This window comes from Adiantum capillus-veneris, chromosome 27 (genome assembly GCF_014529385.1).
Source record: "Adiantum capillus-veneris isolate H3 chromosome 27, ASM1452938v2, whole genome shotgun sequence".
NCBI classification, from domain to species: Eukaryota; Viridiplantae; Streptophyta; class Polypodiopsida; order Polypodiales; family Pteridaceae; genus Adiantum; species Adiantum capillus-veneris.
In genome coordinates this window covers 31,932,929-31,956,817 of record NC_140957.1, presented here as the reverse complement: position 1 = coordinate 31,956,817, position 23,889 = coordinate 31,932,929, and the positions used below count along the sequence as shown (strand labels likewise).

General features: G+C 46.5%; 1 protein-coding gene across 1 annotated transcript in view; it reads right to left on the bottom strand.

The window, feature by feature from the left end:
* Window positions 1-6: 6 nt before the first annotated feature.
* LOC147421734 (transcription initiation factor TFIID subunit 1-like) overlaps window positions 7-23,889 on the bottom strand; it is a 161,602-nt gene continuing 137,719 nt past the window's right edge. The window contains exons 14-17 of the mRNA XM_086503818.1: window positions 2,798-2,857; window positions 1,102-2,227; window positions 998-1,021; window positions 7-104 (exon numbers count right to left, since the gene is read on the bottom strand). Of these exons, the coding sequence (XP_086359944.1) occupies window positions 28-104; window positions 998-1,021; window positions 1,102-2,227; window positions 2,798-2,857 (1,287 nt within the window). The 3' untranslated portion in view covers window positions 7-27. The remainder of the gene's footprint in view (window positions 105-997; window positions 1,022-1,101; window positions 2,228-2,797; window positions 2,858-23,889) is intronic.

Sequence of the window (23,889 nt, the reverse complement as noted above, 5' to 3'; positions counted from 1 at the left end):
TCAGGTGCCTCCTTCTTTGTCACTGGCTTAAGAAACAGGTAAGAATTGGCGTAATCTTTTTTCATGGTGTCGAGAATGCCTTTGATTATAGTGGCGAGGAGTACCTATCAATAATTGGCATAAGGAAACAGAACTAATTAGGATATGTACCTGAGATCCATCTCAAAACAGAAAAAGATGATTTTGACTCTCTGTATTGTGTCACACACAGTAGGGATGCAAGGCAAAGGCAATTGCTGACAACCCTTGGCTCCTTTTCTGATTGTCATGATTCTCTCTGGAAATCTCTGATTGCCACATAATAATGTAATATGGTAATAGCCAACACAAACAAGTATAATTCACTTAACATTCCTTGTATATCCAAATACCTCCAAAAGAAAAAGTTTGTATGTGCACCTGTGGTGGTCGAGCGTGCATGTGCGTCTTGGGGCGGTCACTCATCAAAAGCTCCCTATATCATGAGCGTTCCAGAGGTTATCAATAATACCACAATATGCAGGGTATATTTACATTGTGAGCCTATTTAAAGAAATCCCACCCCTCATATATATACATAAAAGTACACATTTGTAACTATTAATAATCGTTTCCGCTTAACTCACGTGATATGATACACGTTTCGAAAATTGACCGTCCCGGTATGTTAGTGCAGTAAAGGAAACATGTGTGTACATGTGTTTTTCTGTACCATTTCTTGAGTGGAAATTCAAATTTTCCCATTAGAAACCTTAAAAGTTTTGAGAACTTTTGACTCCCTCTGCTTTGCACTAATTTTTCGTATCATTTTAAACCCCTCCTATTTTCTCACTTGATGATAAAAGTCCACATGAAAGTGCTAAACCATGGGATTTCATGAGCACACAAATGTGATGGTGAGTGTGATCATAGAAAAGAGAGAGATACCCTTTATGGGATGACAAAATCAGAAAGCTTAAAATCGCCATGCAACAATGTCATGAGAGGATTCAGAAAAAATGATAAGAATTCAACTTACCTCTCCATCCCTCTGCCTCTTTGGCTGATAAGAGACATCATCTTCATCATCAATCACTAGAGCGCCTCGCATTTTAGCACCGACATACTTTGAAGACCTCCCACCTCTTGCTGGGGATTCTTCTTTCTGCATCGACAGCTTTTGTCTTCTTGCTATCCTTCTCTTTCTTTCTGAAAGCTCTTCAGCTGCTTTCCTCTGCCCCTCCAGTTCCTTTTCCTTCTCTTCTCGGATCCTCTTCTGCGCCTTCGAAAGTTTGTCCCTAAGAATCTCCCATGTTGTCTGCGGTTCCTCATCTGCATGCTCTTGCCACTCTGTCTGTGGTTCAACTCCCAGCCTCTCTTCTATGGCAGTTTTAGCCTTGATGTGGCTTGGGTGCCTTGAATACACACTCTGAGAAGTTTCCTCTCTTATTTGCATCAATGCACTGCCGTAGTTACGATTCCTATCATCCATCTTCTCATGGGGATCATCTCCATTGCTTGGGATTTTCTGAACCTTTGACCTTTCTATCAGCTTTGGTGCATCTTCATCCTCTTGTTGCCTCTCTTCTCGGAGCCTTTTTCGTGCCTTCCTAGCCATGTCCATAACTCTCTGCCTTGGTGTCTGTGATGTCTCATTTTTAGCATCTGCCTGCCCTTGCAACTCTGTCTCTGGTTCAACCCTCAGCCTCTCTTCTATGGCAGCTTTAGCCTCAATAGGGCTTGGGTGCTTTGAATAAAACACTCTCTGGGAAGTTTCCTCTTCTACTTGTATCAATGCACTGCCATAGTTAGAATTCCTGTCATCTATATTCTCATGGGTATCATCGACATTGCTTGGGATTTTCTGAACCTTTGACCGTTCTATCAGCCGTGGTGCATCCTCGTCCACTTTTGCCCCTTCATCATCCACTTTTGGTTCATCTGCTCTCGACAAAAACGTTGTATGTGGCGTGGATCTACCAAGGGACGAGAAAGGCTTCCGTGACCTAGCTCCTGTAGTTTTCCATGTGGTCTCAATTCCTTGTCTAGCAGGGGGCTCACTGGGTTCAATGCCCTCAGCTCTACCAATGTTATATATACCTTGCCTAGCAGGGGGCTCACTGGGTTCAATGCCCTCAGCTCTACGAGTGCTATATATTCCTTGTCTAGCAGGGGGCTCACTGGATTCAATGCTCTCAGCTGCAGCAATGCTATCTTTGGCTCTAGATACATACATTGGACAGGATTTATTTGTCCGAATATGGCCTACCTGCAAATGATAGACTACATGTCATCAAGCACTCATACAAACTCAATACAAAAACATGTTTTGAACAAGGTGAAAAGTTACAATGACTTGCACCTGGGACTGTCAATTTTCAAAATGTGTATTATATCATGTGAGTTAACAAGAGAGGGGGGTGGGGGTTCCCTAAACAAGCACACAATGTAAATATAACATGTATATAAGGGTATTATTACTAATCTTTTGAATGCACATGATAAAGGGAGCTTTTGCTGAGTGACTGTCCCGTGGCCTACATAAGATGATGAGAAAGTGTGTAACCCACTACTCAATGTCTCCTTCACAAAAATAGGCAAGCTAATGTCAACCATCTCTCACAATGGCCTACGTATACATAAGAAGATGCTTAGTCAATGCTCCCCTTACAAGAGAAGGTAAGAAAAACGGTTTGCTTTGCCATCATTAGCTTGCCATGTGGCTCTAATCGACAAGATTTATTGAATGGTCCACAATTTCTTGCAAAGGCCTTATTAGGACCAAATGAGATTGTACCCAAAGTGATTTACACTAAAGCTCATTGTCTAGTAAGATCACCTGCTTACATGCACCACAAACCAGTTGGTTACCACCTTCGCCGTTTTTCTTCGTTTTCCTCTGCAACAAAAACAAAAATCCTTGGATTAGAACGAAAGCAATGGAGAAAGATTATAAATGACAAACATTGGTGCAATGCAAACATTACAAGTTGCCATTTTAGCGTGTGAATAGGACGGAGAAAACAGAAGTATATGTGATTGCATGTTTGCATGCCAAAAAAGATGACAGCACATGCAATGCAGGCTTCAATTAGAATACATATTTGCATGCCAATAAAGATAACAGCACATGCAATGCAGGCTTCAATTAGAATACACGAAGCCATAGCTAAAAAATATTTCATCTCAAACGAATCGAAGTTGCAATTGATTACTTTCTTTTTTTCTTTCATTTTTGTCTGCTCAAGCTCCTCATACATAGTAGGTACATTCGTCTCTTGAGACAGAATGCCCATTTCTGAAGCTTTTCTAGCAGCCAAATGTTCTTCCACCTTTTGTACAAAACACAAAAAATCAATACATATATGCAAGACTATAGATATGTCTTCATTAGGTAAGGAGGGTCTGAACTTCGAAACTATAACAAGGGCTACAACACTCACATCAAAACACATAATCAATAGACACACATACAGTTATCAAAAGAAACAAAATATGAAGCTGACTTCAGTAAAAGACTAATCTACACTTTTATTAGTTTTGATGTTTATTTCACCACCATTTTGTATAATTCCTCCTCTTATAAATAGTAATCCAAGGTTAAGAAAAGCTTCCCAACTTTTAAGCCTGGGTTGTGTGGGCACTGGGACTAAAGTTTGCACTGATACTTATAATCCAAACGAGACTTGGCTCTTAGTATGTTAATGTTCAGATTACTTGTTGTGTAGAACTGATTGTCGAAGCTAAAGGATAGCCCAATGCTGAACAATCATAGTTAGTCGTATTATCTCACCAGGCCATAATAGAGCATGTCAAGCTTGAGTGTGTAAAGCAAGAAACTTGGATTTACCGTAGTCCACATACAATCCAGCCACTAAAGCATAAGATCCAATGCAGGCAACAAACTTGGATTTACAATAGTTAACATGCAATCCAGCCACTAAATCCTAAAGATCCAATGCAAGGCAAGAAACTTGGATTTACGGTAATTCACACACAATCTAGCCACTAAATCATAAAGATTCAATGCTTGCATGGTCATATGTAGGCCATGAGGCTTCTCTTAACACAAAATGCGTAAAGATGTTTCAAGTGTTCCTCTAGCAACTCACTTAAGTTTGTCATTTGTAAACACGACTATCCACTTTTCTGGATATGACCAAAATAAGTCATTTACCATCGTTTGAAAAGTTTCCAGGGCATTAATTGCATAGTTGCCCGGAAAGGGATTTTCGAACGGAAACGGGGGTCGGCATCGTGCATGAAACGCTACTCCTTGTTACGGATACTCACAATTGAAACACGGAACGGGGATTTGGAACAGGAAGTTGGAATGGAAATGAGGAACAGAAACTTGATATGGCCATTCCCTGTAGCTATGATTAAATGACCCAAAAGGTAGTATCAAGAACTGGTAATGACCATACCTTGTCCAAAAAATGCCGTTTTGGATGCCTTCTGAGGATGTATCTGTATGTGATGGAGCCATGACCTTAGATCAATCTTAATGAAATATTCAGCACGATAAAGTCTATCTACAACAATTGGGAGCTGGTTGGTAGAGAGGATCTTCTTCTCTGCTCTCTGATAATGATGGGGCTTTCTTGGAAGTAGTAGCTAACCTACAACAGATCAAGATACCAGAGAAAACACTAGTAGAAAAAGAAAAGCTTACAGCAGACGCTATCTTGAAGAGCACCTTCCAACAAGTGTCGCTCTATGACATGCTTCGGCTAGATGCGGGTTTTTGAAGTGACACCCTTGCCATTATTCAGTCACTTTACCCCGGAGCAGGTCCTAATGGCGAGCACCTTCTAGTGCAACCATCAGAGTCCTATATGATATCCTACCCCACTGCTCCCCTCGCTGATTATAGAAGCCCTCGTCTCACTATGTCCATCTTGGGGCGGCAATTCTTAGGAGTGATAGTGGATGGAGAATCTCACATCAACGTGATGCCTGAGTTCACCATGTTGGCATTAGGTCTAGAGCCTACTCGACCCGCCCCCTTCACAAATACGTTAGCCGACCTGAGGAAAGTCTATCCGCTGGGCATAGTGGACAAGATGCCTCTGCAGGTACAAGACTTCATCTTTAGCTTGGATTTTGTTGTGGTTCATCTTTCCCAGGATGAAACCCATTCGCCTCAAAGGAGGGATGGATCCAGTGGTGCAACATAGTTCTTTGTTGATGGAGTCCAACCCGGAGCCGGTACAGCCTACTCCACCTGACGAGCCAGAAGAAGATCTACTAGAGTGGTTAGAAGCTACCAAGTCTATGCCATGTTACGGGTCTCTATTCAATCTCTACCTGAGAATAATCCATCTTCCGATATCCTTATAGTGGCTGGCCCTAGTGTGACACCTAGCCAGGAAACAGGTGTCGAGGTCATCAAGGCTAATGACTCAGATGTTGTTATAGTATGAGACAATGGGCTTGGTGAGGCTATCAACTATAGAGGAGGAAAGAGATCTTTTTGCACGAGTTCGTCCAACCCTCAACCTTCTCTATGTCTGACTATTCAACCAAGTCTAAGCTCACCTTGGTGTCTTCGACAAGCTTCCCCAAGGATGGCTACAAGAAGCATATGCAGATTTCTATATTGATTAAACACTAGCTCCAGCTCATGATGTCTCTATGCTCCAAAAAGCGGCAACCTCTTCACCTCCTACAGAAACATCTTCAACAGTGCCCTCTCCAAACCCAGTCAAAGAAGTCAACTTGGGCGACTCTGATGATCACTCGGTGCTACTATACTAGATGCTGAGCAGACAGTCATATTTGTTGTGATGTCACAGAAGATAAGATTAGCCTCTTTCGAAGTTACAGAAGAGTCAAGCACTGATGATTTTGAAAGAGATCGATCGTCTTGTAAAACTTCTGGTAAGACTAGTGAGTGTACAGCTAGCCGATCCTCCCGTCTAGAATCTGCATAGGGAATTTCTTGCGAAGGCCACAGAGGGCATGTTTCTTTCAAATCCTGGAACAGGTCAGCTTAAGCTTCATCCACCAAATGCTCTTTGTGAATTCTGTGAAGTACATTGTGATCTACCAGAAGAGCTACCAGATGTCCAGGTTAACATCAAAGGTATAAGACCTATGATGGTCAGATATCTTATGTGTACACTACTAGCCGTGCCTAAATTCTTAGCTGTAACTGTCAGATATGTTGACCTCCTTGATTATAGTTGTGCGGATATTTCTGTTATCTCTATAGAGATGGAGGCCAAGCTTGACAATTCTCGCAGAGTTGCCTTACTACATAAGGATTTTGAATTTGATAGCTCCGATGTCCAACTTTCTTGACAGAGAACTGGCATTATGGCGAAATAGAAGCTCTACAAGAAGGGAATCTTTGCATATCGTAACAAACATTTGGCATGCCATTGCACAATTTGAAAAGGTTCTGGAAGAATTAAGTACAGAGCAAGTCTAAGTTGTGGAAGAATTAAGTACAAAGCAAGTAAAAGTTGGAAGTTTAGAGCAATAGAATCTTTTCATCCCCATAGTTGGCCTCACCTCCCCCGCCCCTACCTAGCACCCCCTCTCTCTTCACTCGCCACTACGAACCCTACCCTCATGCCTACCCACCCCTCTCTCTCTCTCCACTCACCCCCGGACCCCCTCGGGTCAGGCTCTGCTGAAATCTGCCGACAACCTTCAGTTGCAAACGAGGAGCACCTCAGGCACGCGTTCATGAAGGTGCATGGCTGATCTCAAAGAAGACATCAGGACCTCCACGTGGAGTACCTAAACGTCAAATTCGGACAAGCGGTCCGTGTGTAGAGCCTGATGAGAACCGCAGACGCCCCACGGAGCCCCACATGCAAGCAAGGTGCCCCATTTCACCTGGGTTTGGAGTCCCCGTGCGTGGCGGACTCCCCTTTACCTCCGCGTTGAGAAACAGAGGGGGACACTTTTGTTGCCAGGCCCTCTCAAACCCAATCACGCGTCTGTAGTAACCTAGATGGTGAGTTGAGGAGAAAATGTTGGGTTAGGACTATGCCCATCGTCCGTCGTCCTTACCGTGTCCTTCGTGTGCCCCGCAGCACAGAGCCGTGGTTTACCGATATCGGGCGTTGGCCATCGCCCCGGAGCCCCGAAACCAACCGAGGCCTAACATACCCTACCCTCACCCCTTTACCTCCGCGTTGAGAAACAGAGGGGGACACTCCCGTTGCGAGGTCCTCTCAAACCCAATCACGCGTCCGTAGTAACCTAGACGGTGAGTTGAGAAGAGAATGTTGGGTTCGGACTATGCCCCATCGTCCGTCGTCCCCACCGGGTCCATTGTGTGCCCCACGGCACAGAGCCGTGGTTTACCGAGATCAGGCGTTGGCCATCGCCCCGGAGCCCCGAAACCAACCGAGGCCTAACATACCCTACCCTCGCCCCTACCCACCTCTCTCTCTCTCTCTCTCTCTCTCTCTCTCTCTCTCTCTCTCTCTCTCTCTCTCTCTCTCTCTCTCTCGGATTATACTTACTCGCGATTCGCAAACCAACGACAACGAAAGATTACAGATTTCTTTCAGTCACAGACAGAGGAGTTCGAGCAGCCTCCACAGCATAACAACACTAGAGGCACCAGAGACATACTGCTTGATTGGGCGATAGAGTTGGGGTGGTCCCGTCGCCCACGGATGAGGGGACCCTCTCGATATCGACGTAGATTGGGACAGAGGATCCATACCATACTGGCGCGACATAAGAGCCATCCCGGATACTGATGTATATGTATATGATGCCTTGACTGTCAGAGAGCTCCATTGTATCAGCTCACCCTTTGTATTTCCTATTCCCTTTGTATCAGCTTTCACCCCACCCCTACTCACTATTTTATTTTCTTTTCAGTTCTTTGTACTTTTTGTACCCAGACCTGGTATTAGATTCACCACATGTAACCTTTTGGTCTCCTAGGTCATTTTGGCCATTTGAAGATATTTATATTACATTTCATTTCATTTCTCTCTAGCCCCTCTTGCCCCTTTCCCCCCCTCACTCCACCCCCTCGCTCTACCCACCCCCCTAGACTCACTCCCCTCGTCCCTACCAAGCCACCCCCCACCCCCCCCCCCCCCCCCCCCCCCCCCACCCCCGGCGCCCTACCCACCCTAGTCTCTTTAGATTTAACTCTATTTTCAAATCCCGCCCCCCCCCCCCCCCCCCCCCCCCCCCCCCCCCCCCCCCCCCCCCCCCCCCCCCCCCCCCCCCCCCCCCCCCAGGGGCCCTATCCACTCCTCCTCTCCTACCCACCCCTAGCCTCTCTAGATTTCATTTGCAGTTTAACTCTATTAATTACAATTTTCCAAGCGGATTTTCTCTTTCTTCCCCTCCTCTCAACCAGCTATTTCGATTTTTCACTTGGCTCAAGGCTAAGCTGAGGCACACTTTTCCGGAACACTGCTCCCTACCCTCTTCTCCCCCTATCCTAATCCTACTCTCCAAAAAGTCCTTCTTGACTGTGTGCTTATATCCCAGATTCTTCCTTCTACCAGTGTTGTCGATGGTGCTGACCACCTTGCTAGGATGTGTGTGGTAGTTGGAACGTGTAATTGCCCTCTCCTCTCCTTCCAATTATCTTGGTCTACATAGCACTTTCTAGCGTTTTCTCTAACTGAGACGATGAGTGGTCTTGTCGCGGGCAACTTGTAGTAGGGCTACATTGTTACTTGCACTAGACAGGCCTGGTATTAGATTCACCACAATCTAATACCAGGTCTCTCGCTTGGGCAGTGACATGTGGCAGAGATACGGGTGGTGCCCTAGTGTCCTCTTGGCCACATCACCACCACCACAGTTTGGACATAGACATAGCTGGATGGGATATTCCTAGCCGTTGGCGGCTCTTTATGATTGTATATATGTGTAGTTGGTTCTAGTCGTCGGAGGCATCATCTACTTTATATGGTCTAGCGTCTTGTGTCTTGTGTCTTGTGTCTCATGTCCAACACCACACATCGGCACGCCGCACTCTCCTTGCACTTTGGAGCCTAGACACCCCCATTGTACCTATGAGTCCTTGGGTTGGAGCTGAGTGTGCTACCAGCCAGCGTCTGTATTGGTTCCATGAGTTAGTCTTGTTTCATGGTGTTTTGAGTCTCTTGTTGTGTCTTAAGTTTCTTGTCCATTGTTGTGTTGTGTTTTCTTACTATTGGAGTGAGGTTTCATGCATATTGCACTGAGGAGCACCCACCATAGAGAGCACGGCACATTTTTCCTACTACACCAGGATACATAGATATACATTTTTCACATGCGTTACCATGTGCGATAGGTTAGATACGCACCTCCTCGCATCAGCTAGAGATGGAGGTTGGCAGATACAATGGAGTGCCACTTAAGCAGTATATGTGCCGGGAATGCTAGTTCGAGCCAGAGACAGAGGAGCATTACATATGTCAATGTCCAGCATATTATGAGATCAGAGGCTATTTTCATTGTCTATTTCAGGAAGGCTTTAGACCACTCTCTAGAGTTATGGATTATTCTGATCAGAGATGTTTAGGCCTGTATCTACTTGAGATACATAGACTCAGGTAGACACTCTTGAAGAGCAAACCATTGGGGCATAGAAGGCCAATACAGAGACAGCTCAGAGGCTTTCTATCTGCCAACGTCAGCCAACAACATACAGAGAATACAGAGAGTAGCAAAAGGAGGTATTCTCGTTGATAGAGCTACACACTTGCGTTGATCTAGAACCTGGGATCAAGAAGAATCTTTTGTCTGTATCTGCACTTGCTAGAGTTTGTCTTGTTGTGAAATTTGTGGATGACAGATGTACAATTCATGATCTCAATTTTGGTGATGAAATTGTTGCATCTAGTATCTTGTGTCGTGGGTTGTATAAGCTCACTTTGTATGACAAATGGGGGGCAGAATTTTGCAAATGCAGTTGTGGATTCAAAAGGTTGTTTCAGATGCAAAACTTTGGCATGCACGTTTTGGGCATCTAAATTTTGTCAGTTTGATGTGTTTGCAGAAATTGATGTGGCTGCTTCTTTGCCGCGCCTTAAAGCACCTATGAAGCATGTTTATGAAGGCTGTATTTTGGGTAAGATGCAACATTCAAAGTTTCCAAAGGATGGTTCGGTCAGGGCTACATGCGGATTGCAACTTGTGTATAGTGATGTTTGTGGGCCCATGCAAACTCCAACCTTGGGCAATTACCTTGACTTCGTGACTTTCATTGATGATTACCTCCAAGCATGCATGGGTGTATCCGCTTAAAGCTAAGTCCGAAGTGTTTATGTGCTTCACGCAATTCCTGGCTATGGCTGAAAATGTGTCTAAATGTACTATGTACACCCTCCGTTGAGTATGTCTCATGAGTTTAATGCATTTTTGGCTAGTCGTAGGATAAAACACCAATGTACAGTGTTGTATACACCTCAGCAAAATAGTGTTGCTGAAAGAAACAACAGGTCGCTTACGGAGATAGCATGATGTATGGTCAAGAGCCAAGCTTTGCCACATTCGTTTTGGCTTGAGGCCATAATGCGTGCTATTTATGTACTCAACAAGTGTCCTCGCAAGCTTTGCAATCTATGACTCCTTATGAAGCATGACATGATAAGAAGCCATCTATTAATCACATGTGCGTTTTGGATGTTTAGCTTATGTTTTGGTGCCACAAACGCAGCGCAGAAAATGTGATGAGGCTGTTACATGCATTTTTGTTGGTTACAGTACTGAGAGCAAAGGTTACAGGTTATACCATCCGCCAACCAAACGTATCTTGGTGTCATGAGATGTTGTGTTTGTGGAAGATTTTGTTCACCCCTTTTTGTGATGTACTAGAAATAGTAATGTAAGCTCACAAGATATTTATGATAGTTTGTTGTCTCTTTTTAGTGGTGAAAACTTAAATGTAAACTCCAATGAGGCAAATGTACAGGTTTTGAAAATACTACAAATCAGCCTATTTCTGATACACATGTACATGATGTACTCGATGTGGAAAGGGCTGAGAATTTAAGATCGAGGTATGTCAAAATGGTTGGTGCATACTTTGCGTGACAGTAAATTGGATGCACCTTTGTCTAGTCGTACTCGTTCAAGTTCTCGCCATGCATCTTATACATCGGATGGTTATGCTTTGGCTATTTCCAATTTACGTGATATGGGAGAACATTTGCCTTTTGATGAAGCACAAAATTCAGAAAATAGGTTGTCTGCCATGCAATCAAAATATGCACTTATAGAAAATGACACATGAACTTTATGTCATTTGCCTCCTGGTAAAAAGGCCATTGGTACGAAGTGGGTTTACAAGTTGAAATGTAAGCCGGATGGTGAGATTGACCACTATAAGGCTCGACTTGTTGCAAAAGGTTATGCACAATAAAAAGATATAGATTATGAAGAGACTTCTGCTCCCACTTGTCGTATGACCACTGTGCGTTTTCTATGTGCATTGGCAGCTCATTTTATATGAGAAGTACATCAATCAGACATTGTTACTGCTTTCTTGAATGGTGACCTATTTGAGGAAGTTTATGTAACGAAGCCTCGCGGTTTTGTGAAGAAAGGACGGGAAGATAAAGTGTGCAAATGTAAGAAAGCTTTGTATGGGTTAAAGCACTCTCCTCGTGCTTGGTATGAGAAAGCTGACACTCATTTGATTAAATGAGGCTTTCGTAACAGTCCAACAGAAAGCACTTTGTATGTAAAGCATGAGGGTGATGTACTTCTCATTGTCGTTCTTTATGTCGATGATTTGCGAATTACTGGCCCAAATGAGACCACATTGCAGAATTTAAGGCTGATTTGAATGCTACTTTCAAGATTAAAGACTTAGGGTTGTTGCATCATTACTTGAGCATACAGTTTAAGTAGTGTCATAGTGGTATTGTCTCGTGTCAAACAAGCTACATAGAGACATTATTATGTAAGTTTTGACTTGAGGGCTGCAAGCCTATTGCTACTCCCATGGAACAAGTTTGAAGTTGAGTCTTCATGATGCTGGTGATCCTGCCGATGTCACTCTTTATGAAACTCCTGCTGGATGCCTTATTTATGTATGCAATAAGAGGCCGGATATTCAGTTTGCAATCTCACACATCATCAGATTTATGCATAGCCCAAGGTCTAATGGCAGGCTGTCAAGAGGCTCTTTCGCTACTTGAGTGGCACTTTTCATCTTGGGTAGTTTTATCCCAAGGGGGAATCATTGCCGCCAGATTTACATGCTTTTTCGAACTCAAATTAGGCTGGTTCTTATCACACGCGAGTGTCCATGAGTGGTTTTTGTTTCATGCTCGGCAGTTCATACATATCATGGTTGTTCAAGAAGCAACCTACAGTGGCCACTTCCAGTTGTGAGGCTGAGTACAGGGTAGTCTGCATAGCTTTGGTTGAGTGTGTATGGCTCAGACGCCTTATAGCTGATTTGGATGTTGGATAGGACACTGCCAACATCGTCTACATTGACAGTCAGAGCGCATTGGCAGCTACTGAAACCCAATTTTTCATTCTCGCACAAAGCACATTGAGGTGCATTATCACTATGTTAGGGAGAGACTCTCAGCAGGAGAGATCAGCTTGGCTTACGTGACGACACAAGACAACCTTGCAGACCTTTTCACAAAGGCATTGTCTCATGAGAAGTTCGAAGCTTTCTGCAAAGCTTTGGGCTTACTCCCCTTTGTGGACTGATCAGGTCCTCAGGGCATGGCACTTTCTTATACACTATGTGTCAGGTCTCGTTCACCCAGGGGAGATTTGTTACCATAAGCATGTGGTAGTGATGTGTGTGAACACACTTGGGACCGCCGGGCCATTTTTTCCCTCACTAGGAGGTTTTTCCCCCCGTGTATGGTATATACACCGATCACTCTAGGGCTAACGTATCTTTCCATTGTGCATTAAGAAATATACCCTCTATTGTGTGCCTTGTGCTTCTTCATCTTCTCCAAGCTGTGTGTGTTTCCCTACAACCCTATTTCCAACAAATAGTGGGCTAACAATGTGTAGCTTATCTAAACATCAAGGTCGTCTCTACGATGAATGTAAAACGGGCCATTGTGGGGGTGCATAATGCCACATGATGTGGCCGACAGAAAAGAACTCATAATCTCGCACATGTGTGCAGAAAGACACATCAACGCTGCTCCGCTGCCCTAGGGGAGCCAGCCGAAGAATCACATGGACTGCGAAGAATATGCAGTAGCTAAGTCCAAATGGTTGTAGGGGAGGACTGAGAGCCCAGAATGAAGGCACGCCGAGCTTTCCACTTGGTCCATAGTGTTATGCTGCATAATGTGGTGAAAGTTGTGTCTCACTCACAGAAATCCAACTCGTGACCTGCATCTGGGACCATCATTAGAGTTTCTCGTCTATATCCTAAGGGAGTAAGCAGGAAGAGGAGATCCGTCAACACGCCTTGGCAAAAGATGGGCGGTAGTTATATATCGGGTTGCTTGCCCTCGTGGCAAGCAATCAAGAGCCAGTTGCCAGTCAAGTTGAGCGGAGAATAGCCGGTTGACTAAAATACAGGTCAACGCGGTGCTCACACGGTTCGATCCTCGAGAGTCGACACCCATGCGACCAGAGGCTGATGCTTTACCACTACGCTAGCAAGCATGCACATGATGCATCGTTGTGAGTTGTTGTACATAATGTAAACGAAGTGCTGCCGCCCCCCCCCCCCCCCCTCCCCCAAAAAAAAGTGCGTGACCGGCCCAGCCGGTCACCTGCACCTACACGGGGGCAAGCACCCCGATATATAACTATTGCCAAAAACAAGTGGGACCTCGGCAATTGCAAAAGCCATGCAACTGCCGCCCACATCACAAACCCATCAAGGATGCCCACTCTAATCAACAAACAACAAATTGCCATCCACACTGGCTGCACATATGGACAAACCCAAAAACAGTGCCTCGAGGACTCAGCCTGCAGGCAATCCAGCATGTGCTATCATCCACATGAAAAAACATATTCTGCGGACGATCTAGAGGGTACAAATGCATGCCCAAAAGTGTCGCTAGAAAGCTGGGAGGATGCGTTGATCCTGCCACACCTCTGACTGGCGTGGACGGTGAGGTGGATGCTAAGTCTGCAAAAGAAGCCTTCTCCCAAGGGAGTGTGTACTCAAAAAAGCATAGAAGGGCTCCCACATCACTCAAAAAAGGTGAGTGCCACTCTCCAGCATCCCGGTCCAACTAAATCCTGTCCAACTGAATAAGGGGCTTGCCTTGCAAAATCCGTAGTCTCCAGAGTGGTGCCTCCTCAGTAGTGAAAACAAGGTCGATACATGATCTCTTCTAGAAAGAGCCTACCACTCTAGCAGGCTGTGAATGGGCAATCAACTACTGATCAGGAGGAGCCTCACCCTAAAAATCCAGTCTAGTGTAACGTGCAAGGTCTCAACGATGCTAGAGTCCCCTGCTGAGCAACAATTGTCTCTTGAGAGGGGACCGAAGTACACCCACCATCCTTGAAGAGAAGGTAAAGGAGTTTGTCCCTCGATGAAGGCATGCCAGTCGGGTGGAACGACCTCATCAATTTCTGTCATAAGGGCAGAAACCTCTCTGCGGATCTCGTAGGTTGCTCCAATACCCTATGACCCAACCATGGAAGCATCGGACCAACTGTGTAAAGAGCTTGTTGGCCCGTCATTCCATCTAGCCCAATCAATGTGAGTCCTCTCGCCTAGCTGACGGCCTTCTACATCTATCACCTATGCATTCAGCATAAGTGGCTTCCTCCCCACCTGTTCAACATGAGAAGGCAGATGTCGAATCAACACAAGACGTAATTCCTTCCAAATCCGCAGCAACAAGCAGCGCATAAATGGTGACAAATGGACGTATTAAAGGGTGCATTTGTGAAGATGAAGCTGACGGTCCGGGTGCCAAACACCGACATCATCTAGAGATCCAAAACCAGGAGAGGTATGTAACAAAGCATAGTGCAGAAATTGTTTCCAAGGCTCTGCCCCTAGAAGCAACCCACATACTATGAGATTCGCAAGCAACGCTTTGCTCCACATGTGTGGATCAATAATCCCCAATCCTCCCTCCTCTCTAGGCAAAATGATTGTGTCTCAATGGACTGGTGGTCGAGTGTCAGTAGAGCCATCCAGGCCACCCCACAAAAAATTGTGTACAAGGCGCCTCAAACAGGCCATGATGCCAAAGTGAAGAGTCATGCAGGATGTGGTGAAACAAGTTGTCGCAAGAAGAACTTGATTCACCACAAGGGCTCTTCCAGCCAAAGATAAATAAGGATGACCAATGGCAAATTTGCTTCCTGATAGACTGTAACACAGGTGCAAACTACCGCTGACCTGACACATCAATGACGGCATGAAAACCCAAATATTTGCAAGCCCCCTCTAGATAGCCAAGTGAGATTGTCTTGCGTACCCCACTAACAATCCTCATCTCCTCTCTCTCTCTCTCTCTCTCTCTCTCTCTCTCTCTCTCTCTCTCCACACTAGGTACTGGACAGATAAAGGAGCAGCCATCACTGCAAATCTCAGCTCATACTCACACCCGTAGTACTTTCATTGACCGAGCATTGGATCTAGGGAGATCGAGATGCCCACGACTGAGGAGAGGAGCTTTACAATAGCAACAGAGACTACAAGAGAGGATTCGAGCCATACTATCTCGACATGCAGAGTACAAATGAGGATGGATTCATCACCCATTATATCACCCTCGTGTATTGGGCACTCAATCTATCAATAATCACACATACCCCAGATTATTCCAGCTAGTAGCACTCTAGATTCATTTTAGTATCTCCTTTTGTTGTACCCACACATGGTATCAGATTCACCAGTTTTGTAGATTCATTTTAGTATCTCCTTTTGTTGTACTCACACAAGGTATCAGATTCAACAATTTGTAACGGATTGGTCTCATAGGTCATTTTAGCCTTTTGAAGACATTAATATATCATTGCATCTCTCTCTCTCTCTCTCTCTCTCTCTCTCTCTCTCTCTCTCTCTCTCTCTCTCTCTCTCTCTCTCTCTCTCTCTCTCCTACCCAGACATGGTATCAAATTCATTATTTTGTAACAGATTGGTCTCATAGGTCATTTTGGCCTCTCTCTCTCTCTCTCTCTCTCTCTCTCTCTCTCTCTCTCTCTCTCTCTCTCTCTCTCTCGCGCGCGCAAAGTTATTCAAGTTTAAATTGATGAAGTGTTTCAAAGTTTTGCAAATTGCAATTATCTTTGCGTTTCCATCCAATCCCTCGTCACAAGCGATTACAATGAAACATGATGGGAGGATGGCGCTTAAAGGGGTATCCCCGCGGAATTTCCAACAACTAAGTATGGAGCGGTGTGTGTGTGTGTGTGTGTGTGTGTGTGTGTGTGTTTGAGAGAGAGAGAGAGAGAGAGAGAGAGAGAGAGAGAGAGAGAGAGAGAGAGAGAGAGAGAGAGTCATTCCTACTAAGTAGCACATACCAAAGCAAGGAAAGAAGTAAAGATTTATGGAAGTTCCATTGCCATTCCACTGCACCTGACATTGGTCTCAGCGCTTTGTGATTTTGCAGTAATCTGCTAATATTTCATGCTCTCTCTCTGTCAAATAGAGCGCTACATTACATGTCACTGCCCGGTATACTATGAGATACGAGGTTGCTTTCATTGTCTATGGAGAGAGGGTGTTGGAACACTTTAGAAGAGTCATGAGATACCAGGATCAAAGATACCTCGGATTATACTTACTGGAGATTTCCAGACACAGAGAGAACCTCTTGGAGAGGGGAACAATGAGAGATCCAACGACAATGGCATATTACAGATTTCTTTCAGTCACAGACAGAGGAGTTGGAGCAACCCCCACAGCATAGCAGTACCCGAGGCATACTGCTTGGTCAGGCAATAGAGTTGGCGCGGTCCCGTCGCCCACGGATGAGGGGCCCTCTGGACATCGACACAGATTGTGACAGAGGATCCATACCATACTAGTGCGACATAGGAGCCATCCCGACAAAATTCTTACCTTGGAGGACATTGAACCTCTATTGCCTTTTGGATACTGATGTATATGTATATGTATATGATGCCTCTACTGTCAGAGAGCTCCATTGTATCAGCTCACCCTTTGTATTCCCTTTGTATTCCCTTTCACCCCACCTTTACCCACTATTTTCTTTTCAGTTCTTTGTACTTTTTGTACCCAGACCTGATATTAGATCCACCACATGTAACCTTTTTGTCTCATAGGTCATTTTGGCCTTTGTAGACGTTAATATTAGATTTCATCTCTCTCTCTCTCTCTCTCTCTCTCTCTCTCTCTCTCTCTCTCTCTCAGGTAAAGAGGTGGTATTCTGTGCACAAAAGAAACCTCTAGACATGCCTAATGGCCTATCATCAAGAGGAAGTACAAAAGCAAGATAACAAAGTGAGCACTATATAAATGTAGAATAAACCATTGGGGAGGTGCATAATGCCATGTGATGTGACCATGATCCCAACTGAAAAAATCTGAAGATCTCGCCCATGTGTGAAGTAAAGAGCACCTACGCTGCGCCACTACCCTGGAGGAGCCTATTGAAGTATCCCACTTACTCAGAAGAGTATGCTACAGCTCACTCCAAATGGCTGTCAAAGTGGTGGATGTAGGGGAAGAAGTTGTTTTCTGTGCACAAAAGAAACCTCTAGACATGCCTAATGGCCTATCATCTAGAGGAAGTATAAAAGCAAGATAACAAAGTGAGCACTATATGAATATCACAGTGGCATGTTTGATGAATGTAGAATAACCATTGCGAAGGTGCAGAATGCCATGTGATGTAACCATGATCCCGACTGAAAAGATCTGAAGATCTCGCCCATGTGTGAAGTAAGGAGCACCTACGCTGCCCCACTACCCTGGAGGAGCCTATTGAAGTATCCCGCTTACTCGGAAGAGTATGCTACAGCTCACTCCAAATGGTTGTCAAAGTGGTGGATGTAGGGGAAGACTGTGATCCTAGAATATGAGCAGCATGAGCCTTCCACATGGTCCAAAGAGCGATCTTGCAGATTGTAGTGAAGACTGTCCGTTGGTAGAAGTTCAACAGGTGACCTGTATTTGGAATCACTTGTAGAGTGCCCGGTCTATATCCGAAGGAAGTAGGCATGAGGATTAGATCACTCGGCTGGCGGGTGTGTGCAGGGGAATGGGGGCAGGTTAGGTGGAGGGGGATGGGTTGAGCAAGGGGAGCAACACGGTGGGGGCAAGGCTGAGTAGCAAGTGGGGTTGGATGGGCTAGCACACGTAGTTGCAAGTGGGGGTAAGTAGGAGCAGCGAGAGGAGGCGAGCCAGTGCAGAGGGACGCAGAGCAGAGTTCTGACACGCAAAGCAGCGACGTACAGGGTTTAGGGCAGGGACGCGCGGGGCAGCTGGGCTTCAATGCGCAGGGTCTAGGGCAGGTGTGGCGACGGGCTAGGGTTAGGGTTTTGCAGGAGGTGCAAGCGACGGGCTAGGGTTAAGGTTTCGACGCGTTAGGGTTTCAACGTGCTTGGTGCTCCTCAGCTCTCTCTCTCTCTCTCTCTCTCTCTCTCTCTCTCTCTCTCTCTCTCTCTCTCTCTCTCTCTCTCTCTCTCTCTCTCTCTCTCGGGAGTTGGGTACGAAGAGGGTTTTCTATAGAGAACATCTTCTTCAACTCACGACAGACGGATTTGTCACACGGCCCAGTTACATGGACACACATCTATCTCATAGGTTACGATGTGCTATTGGCCAGATTCGCACATCTTCACACCAGCTTGGGATTGAGACAGGTAGATTCAAAGGCATACCAGCAGACAGTAGGATATGTCAGTTATGCCATGCAGAGCCAGGGACAGAGTTTCACTACATATGTCGCTGCATAGTCTACTATGAGATACGGGGACGCTTTCATTGTCTATTCAGAGATGGTTTTGACTCGTTAGACAGAGTCATGAGATATCAGGATCAAAGATGTCTCGGATTATTCCTACTTGAGATTCAGAGACATAGAGACGCTGTATTGAATGGGCAAAGACAGAGACAGTCCCAGAGACGCATCTCAGATTTCTTCAGTCTGAGTACCACAGAGTCAGAGGGGACACCACCACCAGAGAGCTCGGTTCCCACCCATACACACATCAGCGGTACTCTCATTGATCGAGCTATAGAGTTAGGGAGATCGAGACGACCGCGACTGAGGAGGGGAGCCACGCAGCACCGGCGGAGATTACGGCAGAGGATCCACAGGATTCTAGCACGACACCAAGAATGTCGATCGGGATAGGCTTCATGCTACTGCTATATTGTATCATGGTGACACTTATCCCCACTTCGTACCTTTATGGCATGATACCATTGCTCAGCCTACCAGCCACCCATAGGAGTCGGTAGCACTCCTATCAGTTCTTTGTTTGTAGTTTTCTTGTTTGTACCCAGACTTGGTACTAGACTCATCATTGTAATCAGTTGGTCTCATAGGTCATTTTGGCCTCTTGTAGACGTTAATATATCATTTCATTTCATTTCATTTCTCTCTAGCCTCTGCTGGCTGCCTCTGCTCCCGCTGCAGGCTCGCGCGCTCTGCACCCCCCACTCCCGCCCGTTGTCTCTGCACCCCCTCGCGCCTGCTGAGCCCTAAAGCTCCCGCGCGTTGCTCTCATCTGAAGCTCCCACGCTGCCGTGCCCTTCGCGCACTGTTGTGCCCGTGCCCGCCTGCCCTTGCTCCCCCCCCCCCCCCCCCCCCCCCCAAAGGGTACAAAGTGGTGAGTCTGCAGTAGCCCCGCCAGGTGGCCCCCGAATGCCCCCCCCACCCCTTCTTCTACGCGTAGCATGTCTCCCCCTCTACTACGCGTAGCATGTCCCTTTTTTTCTTTTAAGCGTAGGATGTCCTTCTTCTACGCGTAGGAAGTCATTTAAATTTTTTATTTTTATTTTTTTTATTTTTTTTTTCGCCCCCTCCCCCCCCCCCCCCCCCCCTCTCTCTACCATACTTTACCCCCGCTCCCCCCCCCCCCCCCCCCCCTCCCTCCTATCTCTCCCTCTCTCCCGTCTGTAACTATCGCTATCCCTCCCTGGCCATACCGCCTCACGCTCCACCACCCGCCGCGCCCGCCGCTAGTGTGGGTGCACATGTACACCTAGTGACTCCCTTGCAGACGCCCCCCCCCCCCCCCCCCCCCTTCGCCCAGCTGCCGCGCCCGCTGCTAGGGTGGGTGCACACGTACATCTAACTCCCTTGCGGACGGCGATCAAGCATGAGGAAGATGAACGATAAAGCCGACCCCCTGGAGGATGCCATTCAAAAATGCAAAGAGGAAATGACGGAGATCATTACCAAGATGAACCGCAATCTCCGGGGCACAATAAACATGCTCGAAGGACGCGTACTGATCCAAGAGAGCAAGATAAGCACGCTAGAAGACCGAGTGACCACCCAAGAGGAAGAGATCACGTCACTCAAGAAAGATCTCGTCGAAGCACGATCAAGAAACACACTGGAAAAGGGCGAACTGCAACCCTCAGTAATCGAAGAAATCAACACGATCAAGAAACGAGTACGGGCCATCAAAGAGGGAGAAGAGCAGCATATAGAAATGGCGACTTCTTGGGTGGATGTTCTTACCAAAACTCAACAGAAGGCGGATGAAGCCGAGAAATGGATCAAGGTGGCCAAGAAAGGAAAAGGCAAGGAGATAACGCCCACGTCCACACCCACTATCATTAATCAGACACTAGAGGAGGAGCAAAGAAGACGGGTGCGCGCTTTACATGTGAGAATTTGCGGTCTTAAAGACAAAGGCAATGTGGACGAAGAGGTAAAAGAACTCATAGCCTTGATGGGGGTTCATGAGCCGACGCACACAAGAGCATGGAGAGTGGGCAACATAAAGAAAAATGGAAGCAGTGAGGAAACCTCAAAAGAAAGAGCACTCATTCTCCGTTTTCCCTCCATGGAAGCGAAGAAGTCCTTGAAGAAAAGACCAACTCTCAAAGAGACTGGCATCTTTCTCGGGGATGATCTCACCCTCTCGCAGATCGCTCATATGCAGGAAGTAATGCCGGAGATTAGAGCGGCAAGGGGAGAAGGCACGATTGCTTTTTACCAAGACGGAAAAGTGGTAATACTAGAGCGATGCTCCACATGACGGTACGAGACTTATGGGCCCACACTCAAAGTGGCTGCCTGGAACTGCAATGGATCTATGCGTCTTGATGTGGGTGCTTTTGAGGATAGCTTTACTGGAAGAGACATCATCTTTTACTCTGAGACACACCAGGCCCCTGGGTAATCCATGCCTCACATCAGTGGATACAGGTGGGAGACAGTCTACAGACAGGAGACACGCTCAGAGCACAGATGGCGGGGCTCGGGAGAAGTGGCAGTGTTATTTAGAGAGGATCTGCAGCCACTGATACATATAGCCCGCAGGGACGAGCAGGCTAGGTCCATGTGGGTGAGACTGAAAGCAGAGACAGGCAAATACCTCTATCTAGCTATTTGCTACTTTCCCCCGAGTACATCAGTTTATGCATCACCCAGAGGATAGTCCCCTTTCTCTATTTTGGATGATGACATATGGGAGTTCTCCAGGGACGGTGACATTATCATCCTAGGGGACTTCAATGCTAGGACTACCCATCACCAGGCAGGGTTTTATGATTCTTCAGAGGAGATGCTAAGAGAGCTAGATGTTGTAGAGACGGGCCTTTCCAGACTATCACACGATATGGAATATACTGAGTATGGGCGACACCTGATAGACATGGGCACTGCACATGGATTGGCCATCTTGAACGGTCTCCAGAGATTTCCTACTACGGGAGGATTTACATGCTTCCCACACAGACATGGAGCCAGCACAGTGGACTATGTCATGGCACAGCCGAATCTCATCTCAAGTATCCAGCATCTCACAGCTGGGCCCAGACCCGTCGGGGTGGCAGTGGATCATGCTTTGGTGTCAATGACCATCTCCTTCCAATTCAGTGTAGCACACAGGCGACGAGTAGCAGCCCCTACTCGCTACACATTCACATGGGAGACGGATTCTGTATACATGGACGGAATCTACAGACGCCTATGCACTGAGATCCCGGGGCGACCTCTGGAAGAGCTAACTACTATACTGACACAGACATTACATGATGCAGCAGCAAAAGCATACCCACACACCCAACATGAGCAGAGCCGCCAATTAGGGAGCATGCCTCAGAATAGCTGGTACCATGAGGAGTGCCGCCAGACTAGAGCTAGACTTCAGAGGGAGGTGTTGTTGGGGGACGTCACTCACAGACAGTCACAAATTGACTTCCAACGCCTGGTGCGGCGAAAGAAGAGGGCTTTTTTGGCTCGACTCGAGCAGGATCTATATCAGCTATTCTTGAGTCAGGACTCGCGTGAGGCGTGGCGGCTCTTTCATGAGCAATCCCCCCCCCCCTACTATTTCCTCCACAGAGACCTGGGGTCAGTACGTATCATCTTTATACACAGTACCTTGACAGCCGCCCCTCCCCAACCCCCCCGATCCATGCCCACACGCATGTGTCTTTTTCACAGCTGAGATGGTGAAGAAAGCTATTGACAGGATGAAGACTGGGAGAGCATATGATCATGATGGCCTGGTTGCTGAGCATTTCATGCATGCCAAAGACCTACTAGCAGAGCTTCTAGCAGTTATGTTTAACCGGGCCATGTGTGAGGGCCTATCGGACACTTGGAGCCTATCTACGATCGTACCTATCTTCAAATCAAGAGACCCCATGGAGCCTAGGAATTATCGCACTATTATGATTGGGCACACATTGACACGGTTGTATGCATCCATTCTTGAGCAACAGCTAAGTAGATGGGCAGAGAGGGAAGGAATACGTGCAACTGGGCAGGCAAGATTCAGGAGAGGCTTCTCTACTCTTGACCATATCCTAACACTCAGGGCCATCATCGAGGAAGGCAGATCTAATGGGAGACGGATCTATTGTAGCTTTGTGGACTTCCGCAAAGCTTTCGACACGGTACCCAAAGCTAGATTGATGGGCAGATTACAAGAAATGGGAGTACCCACAGAACTCATTTGGGGGATCATGGCATTGTACAGATCAGTAGTAGGGCATGTACGCACCCCGGAGGGACTTTCTACACCGGTTCACTCCACTATTGGGGTGAAGCAGGGCTGCCTGCTCTCTCCTACTCTTTTCGGTATGTATGTGGGTAAGGTTTCTGGCTACATTGACAGCGATGGGGATAAAGGTGCTCAGTTGGCAGGGACATGGATTCCACTTTTGTTATATGCTGATGACATAGTGTTTATCTCCGAATCCCCAGAGGGAATGCAACGTCAATTGGATGCTTTGCATACGTTTGCCCACGAAAGTGGTTTATCTATGAACCTGGGTAAAACCAAGGTTATGGTGTTTAATACCACCCCACAGTGGATCAGGAGGTCAGCACCTACATTCACATACGGCCATAAGACTGTGGAGTACACAGACGCTTACACTACCTTGGAGTGGTTTTTAGCGGACCTGCATTCTCACTCAAAAGAGCAGCAGAGACCAGACTTACTAGAGCCCACGTAGCATTGGGTAGATTGGAGAGGATGTGTGCGCAGGTTCGGTTTCAGGAGCCCCGGACGAAGCTCTGGCTCTTTGACACCTTGGTGGCTTCAGCACTGCTCTATGGAACCGAGATATGGGGACCTTCACTGGATCACCACGCGAGGCCGGGTCGCTCAGACGGATGGGGGAACATGGAGAAACCTCTCGTCTCTATGATCTCGCGGCTCATTAGAGCCAAGGCATCAGTACCACGGGCCATTATCCGAGCAGAGCTAGCGGCCCCCCCACTTGTAATGGAGGCGCTCACCAGATCAGTCTCCTTCATAAACCGCACATGGGAACTTCCTAGAGACAGACATGCTTGCATAGCACTTGAATCCTCTCGTCAGTTAGCCATACAAGGAGATACAACATGCTGGTATGGGGAGATGACAACATGG